The sequence below is a fragment of the Gambusia affinis genome, linkage group LG17 (genome assembly GCF_019740435.1).
Source record: "Gambusia affinis linkage group LG17, SWU_Gaff_1.0, whole genome shotgun sequence".
NCBI classification, from domain to species: Eukaryota; Metazoa; Chordata; class Actinopteri; order Cyprinodontiformes; family Poeciliidae; genus Gambusia; species Gambusia affinis.
In genome coordinates this window covers 12,516,191-12,531,411 of record NC_057884.1, presented here as the reverse complement: position 1 = coordinate 12,531,411, position 15,221 = coordinate 12,516,191, and the positions used below count along the sequence as shown (strand labels likewise).

At 36.9% G+C, this 15,221-nt stretch overlaps 1 protein-coding gene across 2 annotated transcripts in view; it reads right to left on the bottom strand.

Annotated features, from left to right (window-relative positions):
• The window catches only part of LOC122819478 (mediator of RNA polymerase II transcription subunit 13-like), a 95,241-nt gene that overhangs the window by 32,654 nt on the left and 47,366 nt on the right, over nucleotides 1–15,221 (bottom strand). For both annotated transcript variants that reach the window (XM_044096235.1, XM_044096234.1), the window contains exon 3: nucleotides 2,214–2,298. In XM_044096235.1, the coding sequence (XP_043952170.1) occupies nucleotides 2,214–2,298 (85 nt within the window). The remainder of the gene's footprint in view (nucleotides 1–2,213; nucleotides 2,299–15,221) is intronic.

The window sequence follows — 15,221 nt, the reverse complement described above, 5'->3', positions numbered from 1 at the left end:
AAACATATTTATAACATTTCGCTTCACTTCTAATGTAATTAGTTTTCTCAATTATATTAATTACAATAGCGCTGAAATCCAGCAATATTTGTAAATATTTATACGACAACATGGGATACTCATTAGATGCATTTGTGGAGATCTTTGCAGTTATACAAGAGCAAAGCAAAAGTGATCCCTCTAGTGTTGAAACAGTGAGCTATAAAAGGAGTCAGCTCCAAGGTAATAGGAAGGTTAATTCTGCCTTTCCCCTGTGATGATCACTGAGGCTTAACTTAATAGAGAGCAAATATGTGCTGCTTCATTTAACAGATGGCTCCGACTCAGAAAGGAGAGCTTTGGGTGCTTGAGCAAGTGATTCAGAGCACAGATTATAATTTCATTAAGATAAAACTTATGACAGAAAAGGTTGCATATATGTTTAACTTTCAGCTGTTGAAATATGCAGTAAATAACTAATGGCATATTAATTTAGAGCTACATAATATCATATTGTGGGTCATAATGCACTTAAAAATATTTAAGCGCGTTATGCTATAAAATACTTTCTTGGTGTTGAGCGTTCCAGTAAGATTTCCTCTTATTTTTTGCTTATTTAAAGGTGTAGTCAGCGTAAATCCCTTTCTACAACACTGGATTTATCTCATGGTTTCACTCAGTGATCTGCAAATACCTATCCGTTTATTGTTTTGAATCTGCCAAATTAAATAACTGGGAAAGCTACTGGACCTGAAATTCAGGGGAATTTTAATCTTTTTTTTTTTTTTTCTAACTTGAAAATTAAATCTGGTTTGAAACCCATGCAGCAAATCCTGTCAACCACAGAATGGAAATGAACCATAGAATGGAAATGATTCATGATTTACAAACATATATATAGTCTGAAAATAAAGTTTGAAATCCCACCAATAACTATCTACGTGCCTGTGTGACCACGGCAACAGGTTATAGCCTCTCGTTCTGCTCAATCTTTTTCTGTCCTGCTGCCTTTGTCTCAAGTATGCAGAGCAACATGCTGATTAGCTTTTTGCCTTGCCCATTGCTCGTCTGGGGGAGCTTCTCATGACAGCTCCTCAAACATGCAGCTGCTGTCTACGTGACATTTTTCAAGTGGCTTGGTCCTCTTTTCAGTGCAAGGTGAAAAGCCAAACTAAATAAAGGTGTAGCATTTCTTTGCTTTTAGCTGTTCAATCTAAAAAGTGTCCCAGACTCTACTTGCATTACAAGGTCATAAATAAGTCAGCATTTTCCATATCTGACCTTAGCTTTAAATGAGTTATTTCATGCAATAACTCCTTCCATCAGCTTTTGGGTTGTTGTTTTTTTAAATATATGTTAATTCTGTGTAGTTGTTTTGGCTGAAGAATTTAGATGTCATCAGTACCAAAGCTATAACTGATTTTTGTTAAGGCAATAAAGATCAAAATGTCCCTGTTATCTTATCCACTTCCAATTGTAGAGTATGTACTGAGACTTTCAATTCTCAGATTTCAATAGTTTCCCCCATTTTTTTTTATTACTTACTGCTATGGTGGATCTTTTTTACTGCAAAGGTTTGAAGTTGGACAAAATTAACTTTCTGTAGCAAAATGTTGGTGACCTGTGTCTCAGCATCGACTGTCCTCTTTCTTCTATGTGGCTCACAACATTTTGGCCGAGATCCTGTGTTGCTTGCACTTTGTTATATTCCTGCCAACACTTGATAGTAGAATATTTAGTAGCGAGGTAATTGCACGAGTGGACTTTTTGCACCGGTGGCATCCAATGATAGTGCCACGTTGGGAATTGGCAAGCTCTTGGGAGCAAACCCATTCTTTTGCAAATGTTTGTAGAAGCAGTCTGCGTGCCAAGGTGCTGGATTTTATCCAGATGTGGTTGGAACCTCTGAATTCAATGATTTGGATCGGTGAGTGAATACTTTTGGCAAAACAGAGTAAGCTGTAAAAGCAACGGACTTGCATGCCAGGGCCAAAAAACACAACTGAACTAAGTTATATTTCACTAGCCTATGTTTTTAAGTGAGCCAAATTTGAGTTAAGAACGTTATTAAGTTACTTCAGTTAGATTTTGCTATTAATGTATGTCTTACATTTGAACAGTATTTAGACGTTCTAAAAAGTCTTCCTAAAACCCTTTTTTACTATGTTAACATTAAATTATAAGAAAACACATGGGATCCCCCTGTTATTCTGTCTGCAGGTCATTGGTTTTACCTTTCCAGCAGGTTGTGTATGGCTTTGAACAGGAGGGTCCTGCACTCGTAGGACAGTCCGCACTCCCAAAGCCCCTCATCAGCCACTGAAAAAGAAGAAGAAGAAAAGCAATGTTAGAATTTAAACGTCTCACACATAATATAATTTATAGATGGTGATATTAGAAATGATGATGAAGCACACATATTGCTTCTGTGTGTGTGTGTGTGTGTTTGTGTGAACAGGGGTTGCTTGGCTGTACAGCTGTCACACTGGCTGCTCTGACATCCCAGTCAACCCCCCCCTGCAGTTGTCAACCCTTGTTAGACAGACAGTGTGAGTGTGTCTGTTTTTGTATAGGTTGATACACATGCCTGCATGCTTAGGTTTCCACATTCACACGACCGTTTAGCTGTTCCTTGCAATTTTGGGAGTCTGAAGGTTTAATATCCTTAAATCAACTTTAAAAAACCTGCGAGACATAAGCAACGACTACACAGATCTGTCATGTGAACAATTCTGCAGCCTCTCAGACTTCTCCCTGAATCCACCCCAGCACCAACACCCCCATTTGCCCTCCCCCAAAAGTGGAGACACACACACACACACACACACCCTGACAAAAACATACACAGCGGCCAGTTAGCAGTGTTTCTCTTTGTTCTTCGCCGTATACCTGCAGGGCTGCTGAAGAACTGGAAGATTGTGGGTGGGTGTTGTGTTTGCTGATAGGGTGGTGGCAAACAAACCAAGCATCACAGAAATACACAAGAAAAAAAAAAAAAGGAATGAGAGGCAGAGAGGCAGTTCGCCTGGGGGATGGGTGGCACAAACCCCACTAGATGTTTCCTCTTTTTCCTCCTGCCTCTTTTTTTTTTATCTCCTCCCTTATTTTTTCTTTTTTTTGATTATGTATTCCTTTCTATTCCTCTGCTGCATTGTTAATACCCCCCTCTTTGTTTTTGTCTTCTTCTTCTCATACCAAAGTGAATGAAATTTCCTTACTCGCCAGAATTACCCTGTAACCATGGAAACGCTGGCGGTGAGAACATGGCGCCCTGGCATTCAATTTCAACACTGGATTCCCTCCCTCCTTGCCGCCCCTCGCCCAACTCCCCTCCTCCTCCTCCTTCCTCTGTTCTATTGCTTCCAACACCCCCTTTCCTACCCACCCCTCATTTACTCCTGCTTCAGGGCTCAGACAGGAAGCTCGCTCCAGCCAGCTCTTCCACAGCAGAGAGAGATACAGCGAGCACCATGAGCAGAATGCAAAGTCTCTGGAAAATCCAACTCATTAGTTCTCCCTGTCTCTACATCTTCCTTCTTTCTCCTTTTCATGGAAAAAAAAAATATACCAAACTTTTTTTTTTTTTTTTTTTCATTGCCAACACTCCCAGCTCTCTACAAGTCATCTTCATTCTCTCTCCTTGTGGCAGTCTAGGTGGCACACTCCTGACCCCCCATTAGTCTAAATCTATGTAAGTGACTCCTCAACCCTCCGTCATTTCAGCACATCCTGCCAAAGAGAAACTAAATCCATATTCTTAAAGAGACTACCATAAACAGGAAAAACTTTTCACATTTGCCCCCAGAATTCCTGCAGCATTCAGCACGTGTCACCAATCTCAATAAAGTGACAGCACCATATTTTTAGGAGCCACATTTAATGTAGATTGCCTGTTTGTCTGCTTAAATCGCAGTTGTCAGCAAGCCAGCTCACTGCGCCATATCAACGCAAGGTGTGACAAATCGCTGTAGCAAGAAATTAAGGTCAGGCATCCACAAGAGCATCTGCACACACACAAAAAATCATTACATATATAGAAAAATAGAGTGTGAAATAAAACATTTGTCTGATATTTCAAAGCAGTAATATCCCAAATGAGTGTGAAACTGACACCCCGTGAAACTGACATTTTTCCCAGTAGTCAGCTAGTAACTGCCACATTTTTAGATGTTGCTTCCAGTTAATCAGAAGAGCAACGCAGTTGGCCCAGGGGACGAGCAGGCTGTAAACAGTAAATGCCCCGCTAAGTGTAGTGGCGGTTTTTATAGCGTTACAATCAATCATTAATCACAGTTGGAGTTACATGAAGTACAACTAAATATTCTCTCACACTATCACCCCTTTCAAAGGAGTGTTACTTCAAGTTCAAAGTAAGCTGCTCATGACTTTGGTTTCCATTTATGCTAATTATGTCACATAGGGATTATAATAAATAGCTCATTTTCTCATGCACTCATTTTGTTTTTAAATGTCAGAATTGCAAATCTACTCTCAATATTCAATTTAGTTCAGCTTAATTCATTTCAGTTTATTTTATTTACTTCTGTTTAAATGAGTTTAATAATCTACTATCTATGTTTACCTGCTTTTTCCAATAACTGGATGTTGACAGGATTGGTGCCTCCGTTTTAATTAAATTCAATCTAATTTACAATTCACTTATATTTAATTAAGTTCAAATTAATTCAGCCCAATTCAGCTCAACTGAATTCAGTTCAGTTCTATTGGATTTTATTCAAAATCAGCTCAGTCCAATTGAATTGAATTCATTTCAGTCTTTGTCAATTTTATTTCAGTTCTTGTTTTATTTTATTCAACTTGATTTAATTAAATTCAGTTCAATACAACCCAGATTAGTTCTGTTGTGTTTAATCAACTTTAGTTCAGGTAAATTGATTGTTTTTTTGTATTTTAGATTCAATTACACACACCTTGATTTAGTCCAATTTCAAATCTCTGAAACAGATTTAAATTTAGATACAATCTGGTTTTCCAAATGGCAATTTTCCAGTTTGAATTAATTGAAATTCCGAATAAATTCAGAAATAAAACCAGGTTGAGGACATTTATAGCTAAGTTTGTAGAAAGGTAGTACCTTCTTTCTAACAAAAAAGTCAATAAAAAGGGTAGTTTAAAAAACAATAGCCAGCAGACTGCATTCAATCTTCATTTTGATTAAAGCCCCTCTCCTGAGCATACAGTGAATGGCATGTAACAATGGACAGGGGAAAATTTTCCTTTAGAAAGGAAGAGGAAGTTTCTCCTTTTGATAACATCAGGTAATGAGAAATAATCATTCTGGGAATTCCCATTAGTCATTTTCAGGCAGAGTCAACAGTTATGTTAAGGCACAAGGTGACAGACAATGTTAGTACCCACTGTGTGGTCATTCAAAGGCTGGTGGATTACAGTTTTGAGACCTCAAATCTGTTGGGACTTTATAATTTAGTGCAAGGAGGAAGAGAGATGAAATTGGAACAGATAGATCAGACTGTGGGTTACACCTGGATCACAAAAAACAAAATGCCACACTAACTAAATGCTGCCTAAAAGGGTCAATAATTTACAAAAATGAGCTCAAAATACTTATAAATAGTTCAAACTAATGATTTAGACAATACATACACTGGAAAATGGCTGACAATGACATCCGTTATCTCATTACTGATTCAGATCAGGTTTTAAACTACTAATCAATAAATCTTTCAACCAATAAACGACATTTAATAATCCTCAATGAAAGTCAGAGACCAATCGAAAATAAATTGTGCCACTCACCACAATAGTTTTCTTTCAGTGTAGCACTTTATGATTTATGGAAATGAAAGCTTAACGACATTAATGTGCTTTGATAATGATGTTTAAGGCTTTAAGTACCGCTAATTAATTTAATTGATTTCCATAAACACCACAATTGCACAGATTTGTTTTTGCATCCAGTTATTTGTATTCCTTTATATGTGTTATTATTGTTGTGATTGCTTTTAGAAGCCTCTAAGATTTGCTTTGAATTTATTTAATTTGTGCACATTTTACTTTTCATTCTTCACAGTGCAGAAAAGTAACCGTTTCCTCTGCAACTATCTAATGTAAGATCTCTTCTGTTTCCTGTTCTTAAGAGCTGTATGAAAGACAAAGTTTTATCGATTAAATATTTTTTGCCAAATGTTTAAATTTAGGTGGATAGATAGATGGATATTAACCATCACATGTTTTTGATAACTTAAAAAGATCAGCGAGAAGGTGTGTGGGATGAACATACAGTAAAGTATAAAAGCTAACATTTTATTCATGTGCAGTAGTCAGTACTGTCACCCAAGGTGAATTCTCATGCAGATATATGTGTTGGGCCTGACTTTGCATGATATATGGGAGTGAGGTCATGCTCTCACAGATGCATGTTTCCTTCACACAACCTTCTCCCCCCTCATCTTCGTGCCACAACGCTCTTTACTGCCACACCGCTCAAAACACAAACAAGCAGTGATGGAACTGGGTCGCCACTTCCACTCTTTCATTTCTTTTCCACCTCTCTGTCTCTCTCTCCAGGTCTAGCCCCAGCTTTCCACCTCCCTCATGTTTGTCCTTCAGCCTCTTTCTTCCCTTCTCATCAACCGACTGTGCCTGTCTCACACCACAGGAGAGAGTGACCACTCACTGCTTCAACTCTGTGGAAACAAATACAAAGAAGGTATTGATCTGAGACGGGGGGAGAAGGCGAGAGTTGAGCTGCGACAACGTTCTATCTTGCACATGATAGCCCCATGCCCCAAGTTTCCTTCCTCCACTCCCCCACCCTGTGTCTCTCATTTGTTCATTTGTCTCAGATCGATAACACGAGGCGTAGTGATGTTATGTTGTGTCTTTTGCAGGGTGTGTGCCTTCAGCTCGAACTGGGAAGTATGACGTGTGTGCAAATTCACTCATTGTCAAAATGCTTCTTTAGTAATTAGCTGCCCTGCCGCACATCTGAACAGAGGTTGATCTCTTTTAACTATTCATTGAGGGTTCGGTGATTGCTCATTGTGCGTTCATCAATAAAAATAGGGAGAAACATTCACGAGGTTGCACAGATGGGTGGAAAGCGAAACAGAGCAAAGATTGACACAAGGAAGCAGGGATAAAGATGGTAATCATAGATTTCCTAAGTGGATGTTCTCATATATTGCAAAACAAGCTTTTAGATTACAGAGAACAACTGGAGGAAACTATAAATGTGTTTCTAAGTCTGAAAGTGAGGTACATTTATATTTAAAATAAATAAATACTAAGTTGTACAACTACAAGGTAAAAGCTAAATGTAAATTTCTTTTGCAAAGCCTCAATGATTGATGCGTAAATACTGACCTTTTTGTTTTTGTCAGGCTTATATGCTTCAGATCATCAAACAAATGTTAATAACTTGCAAAGAGAACTTAATTATATGCAAAATAGTTTTGAAAGGATGATATCTCTGTTTATTAGGAGACAAAAGCTCACCTCTACAACATGGACTTATCTAAAACGTAATTACCCTCTAAACCTTGGTATGAACAACTCCATCTGAAGTTTGCAATGAGTGGCCAATGTTGTCAACAGGTTAAGTCTTCTCTCATTTGTAGAAATGTTGAAATTCAGCTACATTGGGGAGTTTCTGAGCATGAAGGCCCTGCGTGAGGCCAGGCCTCTGCAACTCAAACACATTTCCATCCAGACTTTGACTAGGCCACTTCAAAACTTTCACCTTGTGTCATTCAGAGGTGGACCTGCTGTACTGCCTCAAGTTGCTTCCCTGGTGCATAACCAAGGTGAGTCCTTTGTGATCTCCTGGATGAGATTATAATGATCTCATCCAGATCATTATGAGATCATTATACCTAAACCATCTAATTTAGGTTGATGGTGATTCCTGGAAAAGTTCACCACTTTTCCATAATATCTTCATTTATGTATAATGTATCTCACTTTGGTCACTGAACTCCCACAGTTTTACATACAATTTTGTAACCCTTTTTGGTTAGATAAAGTGATAGATGTCAATAACTGTTGCACATATGTTCAGAAATTTCTGTAAATCAGGACATGATGTGATCCTTTTTGAGATGCAATAGTCTGTGCTGTCGGATTATAACCATCCGACAACACGGATTATAACCGTCCGTGTCGTCGGATTGTTATCCATGAATGATTTCATGATTTTGTGGCTGCTGGAGCAGAACCAGGAGTCTGAATTAGAGTAATTCTCTGAATGAATGAGCCCATTATGTGAACACTACATTTTGAATTTACTCTGGTTACTTATGTCAGATAGAATTTGTTTGACTATGGGAAAACCTGACGTGTGACAAAAAAAAAAAATAAATTGCAAGGGTGCAAATACTTTTTTAAAAGTGATGTATCCTAACCATGTAATTGAATTGGTACAATGTAATCATGTGCTAAGATTAGAAAACTACTTATATATAGGACAAACTGTGCACATAAACACACAACTGTCTGCTCTGCGTAAAGCCCAGAGTACATTTATTACAGTCAAACTGATGAGTATAGGTAGTTTGAGAACACCCTTAGGTGCTGGATAAGGTCTTAAGATGCCACACAGGAAAACTAAGAGGCCATAAAAGCTGACTGTTATATATCCAGAAACCATTTCGCAGAGTTTTTGAATCAGCACAAATAAAAGTAATTCTCCTTTCACATTATCAATAACGCTATTAAAGCTTTCAAGTGTTGATGTATTGGCAACCTCTTTTTTGTACATTTATTGACTTAGGTAATCACCAAACCACAGAGCAGCTGCTCTGGTTATTCAGTATTAGACAGTTTGCAAACGGGACATCTCAGGAAAGGGCAGTTTCACGTGCAGCACTCAGATGAGCCTCACAATAACAGCAGGAAGGTTCTACAGGAGAGAATCAAGATGTACAAGGGTTTGACTCCTGTAATTCATAGTCTTATGCTGATAACATGCATCAGGGCCTGGGAAATAAAACAGAGCACCAGTGTCTCACTATATCAGAGTATTTATGCACAGAAAAAGAGCAAAATAATTCAAAGCAACTCAATATTCGCAAACTAAACTGTCAATTCTAACTTGGAGGAAACTGAAAGCTAATCCACATTAGCATCTTCAGAAACAAGTAAAAAATACATCCCCATTGATTTCTGTGAAACAATGCACACCAGTGCAAAGCTACGTACTTTTTCAAAGCTGTATCATTCAGAAGTGTCAACGATAATAAATGAAGCAAATGCAAATACTATTACATCCAGGCTAACGTAGCTTCACTACTACTGAGCTGCTTTGGATGTTCCTCTTTTTTGTTGTATTGTTCATAAAAAATATATTGTGAAAGGATCATGTTTTTATTAATATTGAGGTAATCATTAGACACAAGTGGAGATTCACAAAATGACACAATACAACCTGAGTTGCAGATATATATATATAAACCTTGACAGTAGGTTATAAATCCTCAATAAATGTGCAGTAAATGAGCTCATAATATTTTGACTGGGTGGAACTGAGGCTGTCATGATTGTTAAAGACTTCTGGTCATAATATAGTTCCTACTCTGATGTTAATCATTTTTTTGTCACATTGTTTTAATGAAAACCAGCCAATAGTAGAAGAAATTATACGAAAACAACAAGATATTCAAAACGGCATATGCTCAATTTGACTGTAATTTTAATAAGCCATATTTAATTCAATGAGATGATAAGGTAATTAATATGAAGAGCCTCTTTTTATTTAAATAGCATTCATACAGTGGAATGATCTGTGAATTGATTACTCTAAATTATCCCTTAACTTATCAGTCAACAAATTCAACTCGTTTTTCAAATAAACGAGATGACTATCTTTAATTTAGTTTGTTTTAATGGTGGAATTTTCCACACAATTTTTAAAATATTTACATTTCATAATTTTCATTCATATAAAATGTGAGGCAGGTTATGAGGACGATAGGTATAAATAAAATACAGTATAAATAAAATAAATCATGAAGTACCTGTATTTCTAAATTTATATTCAAAGATGAACTCCAAAGTCAAAATTGTCTCTATTTCTATAACTAAATGAGAATAACATTTCAATTTTGACAGAATCAGAAGAAAACACAGAACTCATCAGGAAAATAAGATATTTGTTTTATGTTCATAAAAATCCCTGCTGATGTGATTTTATCCAATCCAAGATTGAGCGTAAACAAAAGGTGCATCAAGCAATGATTGTTTGAAAGAAACTGTTGTTTTATAAGTTATATCAGAAAAAACACCCAACTGTCATAATTATTTAACATTAATGCATCAATTACAAACTTAACTCACAATAAATAATTCATATGTGCTGGAAAAAGCAAGCATGTCATTTGGCATATTGTATGTTGCTTTGCACCATTAGCTGTGCATGTGCCTTGTTAGGTTTTATTATCCCAATTATTCAAATCCAGGGTCAATTTGTCAGGTGGAACTGTTATGTACTGCAACTGATGTGAGATTTGTGATCTGCTTTTTACCATCTCTTGCTTACTGACCCTGATCTTTCGCTTTGAAACTGTGGAAATCTGTGAAAGTAGAAATAAAAGTTTGAGGACGAGCTAGCCTTTAGCTGTTACTTTTTTATTTACGGTGTCCAGGTTCAAGAATCATGTTGTGAAAAGAAGCTGGGTCAGTTAAGTAAGCAGCTTCTAACACCGGCGAAGCAGAGAAATGCCTTTTCTGCGCCGACAGTACCTTTTACTGAACGAAGACCGCTGGTTTCTAACATCGCAGTCATTTCTCTGTCAAGTTTAAGCTTTAGTCGTGTAGGTGAAGCATTTTTATAATGAGGTTTTCATGTATTGTCACTCTTCTAGTTCATACCCATTAAACTTTTATTTTGCCCCATTATAAACACCAATGTGTCTTGGGGAATTTATTTATTTATTTATTTATACAAAGTAACATAATTTAGTTATTGTAAAGTGGAAGAAAATGGCTTTTACAGCAAAAAATCTGAAAAGTATGATAATTCTGGAGGAGATTGAAAATAAATGCGTACCAAACTTTTAAGTTTTTTGTGTAAAAAATATTGAAAACCACATCTAATTTTTATTCTGTTTCACGGGGATCTGTTACTTTTATGTAAGTTGGCATCTGTATTGTTTCCAGCTTTTTTAAGCATCTTCTTAAGTGATAAGCGTATAAATCATTAAATAAAAAACTCAAATAGACGCAATTATACGACCACTAACCTTACAGCACTTTGAAATTAAAGCACATAAATATTGCATTATTACCCTGAATATGGCTATGTGAAAGGTTATTTCACATTGACAAATTTTAATATGCAAAACCGTGTGACTATATTTTAATGATAGCAACAAAAAAGGCAGTGAGACCCAGCAGGCCTAGAGTGATGGAGAAAACCAAGAGCTGGGGTGACAGCAAGGAGGAGGAGGGGGAAGACAAGGGAAAGGAGGAGGGAAAGGAGGCCTGAAAGAGCGAAGGGATGAGGGGGAAATCTGGAATCAATTAGGTGACTGAGCTGGAGCTGCTTGCATAGTTGTGGGGGTGAGTCAAGTATATAGCCAGTAGAAGAGTGTTGTGCCATCAGAGTGTGCGTTCACATAAACACAAGCTCACAAAAATAACTACAGAATTTTCCAGCTTGACTTGTCAGTGTGAATCTTTTGTCTGCCTTAATCTTCTTTTGTAATTTATCCACCAGAGTCATGTTTCTGCCAGAAAAAAAAAAAGACTCCACCTCTCCTCCACTGAGGTCAAAGCGGAGGGCAAGAACGGATGGCTGGCACCGATCCAGGCTATGTCAACACAGCAGCTCACACACTATTCCCTTACACAACTTCTGCTAGTTCCTTCTCTGCACCAGATCTACAGCACTTTGTTTTGTATCACTGGCTCTGTCAATGGGGGAATTTGACTTGAAGAAAAAAAAAAAGAAGAAAAAAAAAGAGAAGCACATATTGTAGAAAAATGGCTTGTGTCTTGCTGCGAGTGGAGATTTGGCATGCCGAGGCAATTTGAATTTGCAAGGAAAGCACGGAATATATCAAGTCTCAACTTTAGTGTAACATGTAATGTATTTACTTAATATAAACAAAGCCTGCCACAAACAGAAAAAGTGCTTCATGAAACATAATATTTTCTCCCCAGAGTTTCTGGTGAAATGTCTTCCTCACAAGCAAGGCATGTCAAAAGTTCTGTTGTTGGCTGCAAGGGCAAACAAAGATTCTTTATTTGATCCTGACATCAGTGCAGATAAAGCCGGTGACTTATTGTTCAAGGGAATTTTCCCAGGTCTTTCAGGCTAAATGGTTAGCAGCAGAGATCCACCGAGACTGATAATCAGATAACAAAAGCTGCTGCAGAAATGCACTGTAGACAAGCAATAATAGGTTTTTTGCTAACAGTAGAGAAGGCATGAGCAAGATACTGATATCAAAGTACATCAAAGTTTTAAAAATATCAGAAATGCATTTTTTCCTCCGTACCATTTGCACTCTTTAAAATGCTTTTGATGACTACAGTTGTCTCTGACTCTATGCAGATGACCGTCCCCTTCCTGGGGCCCATTCAAATGGCTGCAATGGTTCCTCCAGAAAGCTTTGTAGGTGGGGCTGAAAAAGGAGCAACTGAAAATCATAATCTAGGACACCAAATCAAAAAGCCTGAGCAGAAATTCAGTTTTCCTTAGGTATGTTTTTAGAGTCAAAGTTGAAATTTAAATAATTTGAAAATAACATTTTTGGTTCCCATGAGTTTTTACCCTCGTCTTACTGCTACAAATCTACCTTACCTTCTATTGTTGTAGGAAAACACAATGATATAGGAAAATCCAATTCTGGCATCACCTTAAGATGTATTTTACACTGCAGCAAACACAATCTGATCACGCAATAAACCAGGACAGTGCAGATTTTTTTGGGCAGAATTGGCACGTCAACTCAGATATAACCAAACAATACCAAGTGTTATATTTGTGCTTCTCTATGCTACCTGATGAAAACTGACTTCCCTCAGCCTGATGGAAGCTTTAAACTGAAAGTGAAGTGAGGGAATGAGAGCATTAAAATGTGTTTGACTTAATTAGAAATCTTAGAGTCCACACTTTCAGAATCTGTAAAAAACTCAAAATGCCCTGGTGGAGGATTTGTTCCAGGTTTTGTCATGGCCAGTCACATATTTTTTTTCTGAATTAGGTATAAAAATAAGAATGGATATAAAAACTTCTAAATGCAAATATTTTAACTGTAATAATTAGTATTTGTTATCTTAGCAGAAAGATTTTTTTGCATGCTTTTATATTTTGAAAAAAATAACTTAGATCTTGCTGCACATTTTTGCAATATATATTTTGTGAACAACCTGAAACTATAAGATGGGTGGTGTATCAAATGTCAGAATCTCTTTTTTATGTAGATAAGGGGGTGAAAATCACATAAAAAATAATTAAATTTTAACTGGAAAAAGAAAACATTTTGACTAGCTTTTATAGGTAAGAAAAAAAATACAAAGCAGGCTGTTCTTCTGCCAACAATGAAAGTGTGGCAATTGTAAAACTTTAAAATGTTCAAGTAAATGCTGAGGTGCTTCAAGCTTTTTGCATATTTGAGGCCTTGAAACTAACATCCCACGTGGTTCAAATTGTAAAAAAAATAGTACAAGGCACAGTGTCGTGTCTTTACAGAAAGAAGCATGTAGTGACATGCCAAAGAAGAGAAAACAGGCACGATGCACAGCATGACTTGGCATGTTATTAATGTATTTCATGAGATGCAGCTAGAAAGAAAGAGAGGTTTCTGCAGACAAAATAGGAATCAATAAGAAGTGGGAACATGAGTGTTACTAACTAAGTGTTTCAGCAGAAACTGCACAGTTAGCAGAAGACTAAAACTAACGCATACAGTGAGTCTCTAAGGATAAAAGATATTTTATCATCTCAAGAGGAAGGAAATCAGTGTAGGAAAACAGGAAATAGGGAAGAAAATTAATTATTTAAGACTACAAAGAACAATCACAAAGAGCACAATGCTGCAACATTATGCTAACAGAGAAGTACCAGATGCTTCCAGCTCAAATTTCACATCAGATAAACAAGTCAGTGCATATCACACCATCCTTGTCTTCAAATTTTAACAAATAATTGACTTCTTGGTCATGTTTTAACATATTTTTAAAGTTATGTCTAATTCAGTAAACAAAAATGACACAAACTCTATCATTTATTTATCAGCTCACCAGTTAGCCCAACACTAATTTGGAGAGATGCTGTGAGTGATTTCAGAGTTTCCCATTAAGAAGAGCTTGTTGACAGCATCATTTATAATTTACATGGATATTTGATGTATTAATGTAAATTCAGTGATGTAATCAGAGAAACTGAAGACAATCTAAGTGAAGCTAAAACACCAAAAATCAAAAATCAAATAAGATAGCATGTGCTGAAAAAGCTGTAAGAAGAAAATTAGATTTGAAAAGACAAACAATAACAGAGAAGAAACAACAATGTAAGGTGGGGGAAAAAACACGTAGTGACAGATCAAAACTAACTCTGTATGATACAAAAATAAGGAGTGGGTTTGTGTGTGCTGCTACAGATTCATTTCTTAGGCTTCTTGCCAACACTGGCAATAAAAAGAAGAGCAAACTGTGCAAAGGAAGAACTGCAGAAATATCCCACATCCTTACATAATTTGACAGTCACTTACGTAGTTTATCCACCCCTGCACAGACTCGTTTGTGCCCACAAAGAAGCACCCGTCACAGAACCTTTTCAATGTCCAAGGTGCCGGACATTGAAGATGTATGCTGAGTGCTAAGTGTTCCCCCTGAGATCACAGGGAAATAAATAAGTGAATGGAACATGGTGTATGCACCGTTTTCCACAGACAACTCATACAAAAAAACACATTTGTCTCTGTAGTCTCAAAGGATTATATTTAGCCTTTTGGATTTTAGTACAGCATCAAAAGAAGAAAAAAAACTGAATGAAAATTAAACAAAAATTGGCCTCAGTGCCAATCCTCAGTGGAGATGAAATGCAAATTCGCAGCCAAGATGCTGGATTATTCCTCTGTATTCCAGTCTTACTTTAAAACTAATCTTCCATCTGTGATTTAGTGCCCATAAACGGCCTACTTGGTGTTTCTGACAGGATTGTTTTTGATTATGTACTCTTCAACCCTTAAAATCTGGGTCTAGTAACTTTCTTAGGGAATTGTGCAGTTAAGTAGTCAGTGTTTCAAATTTTCCTC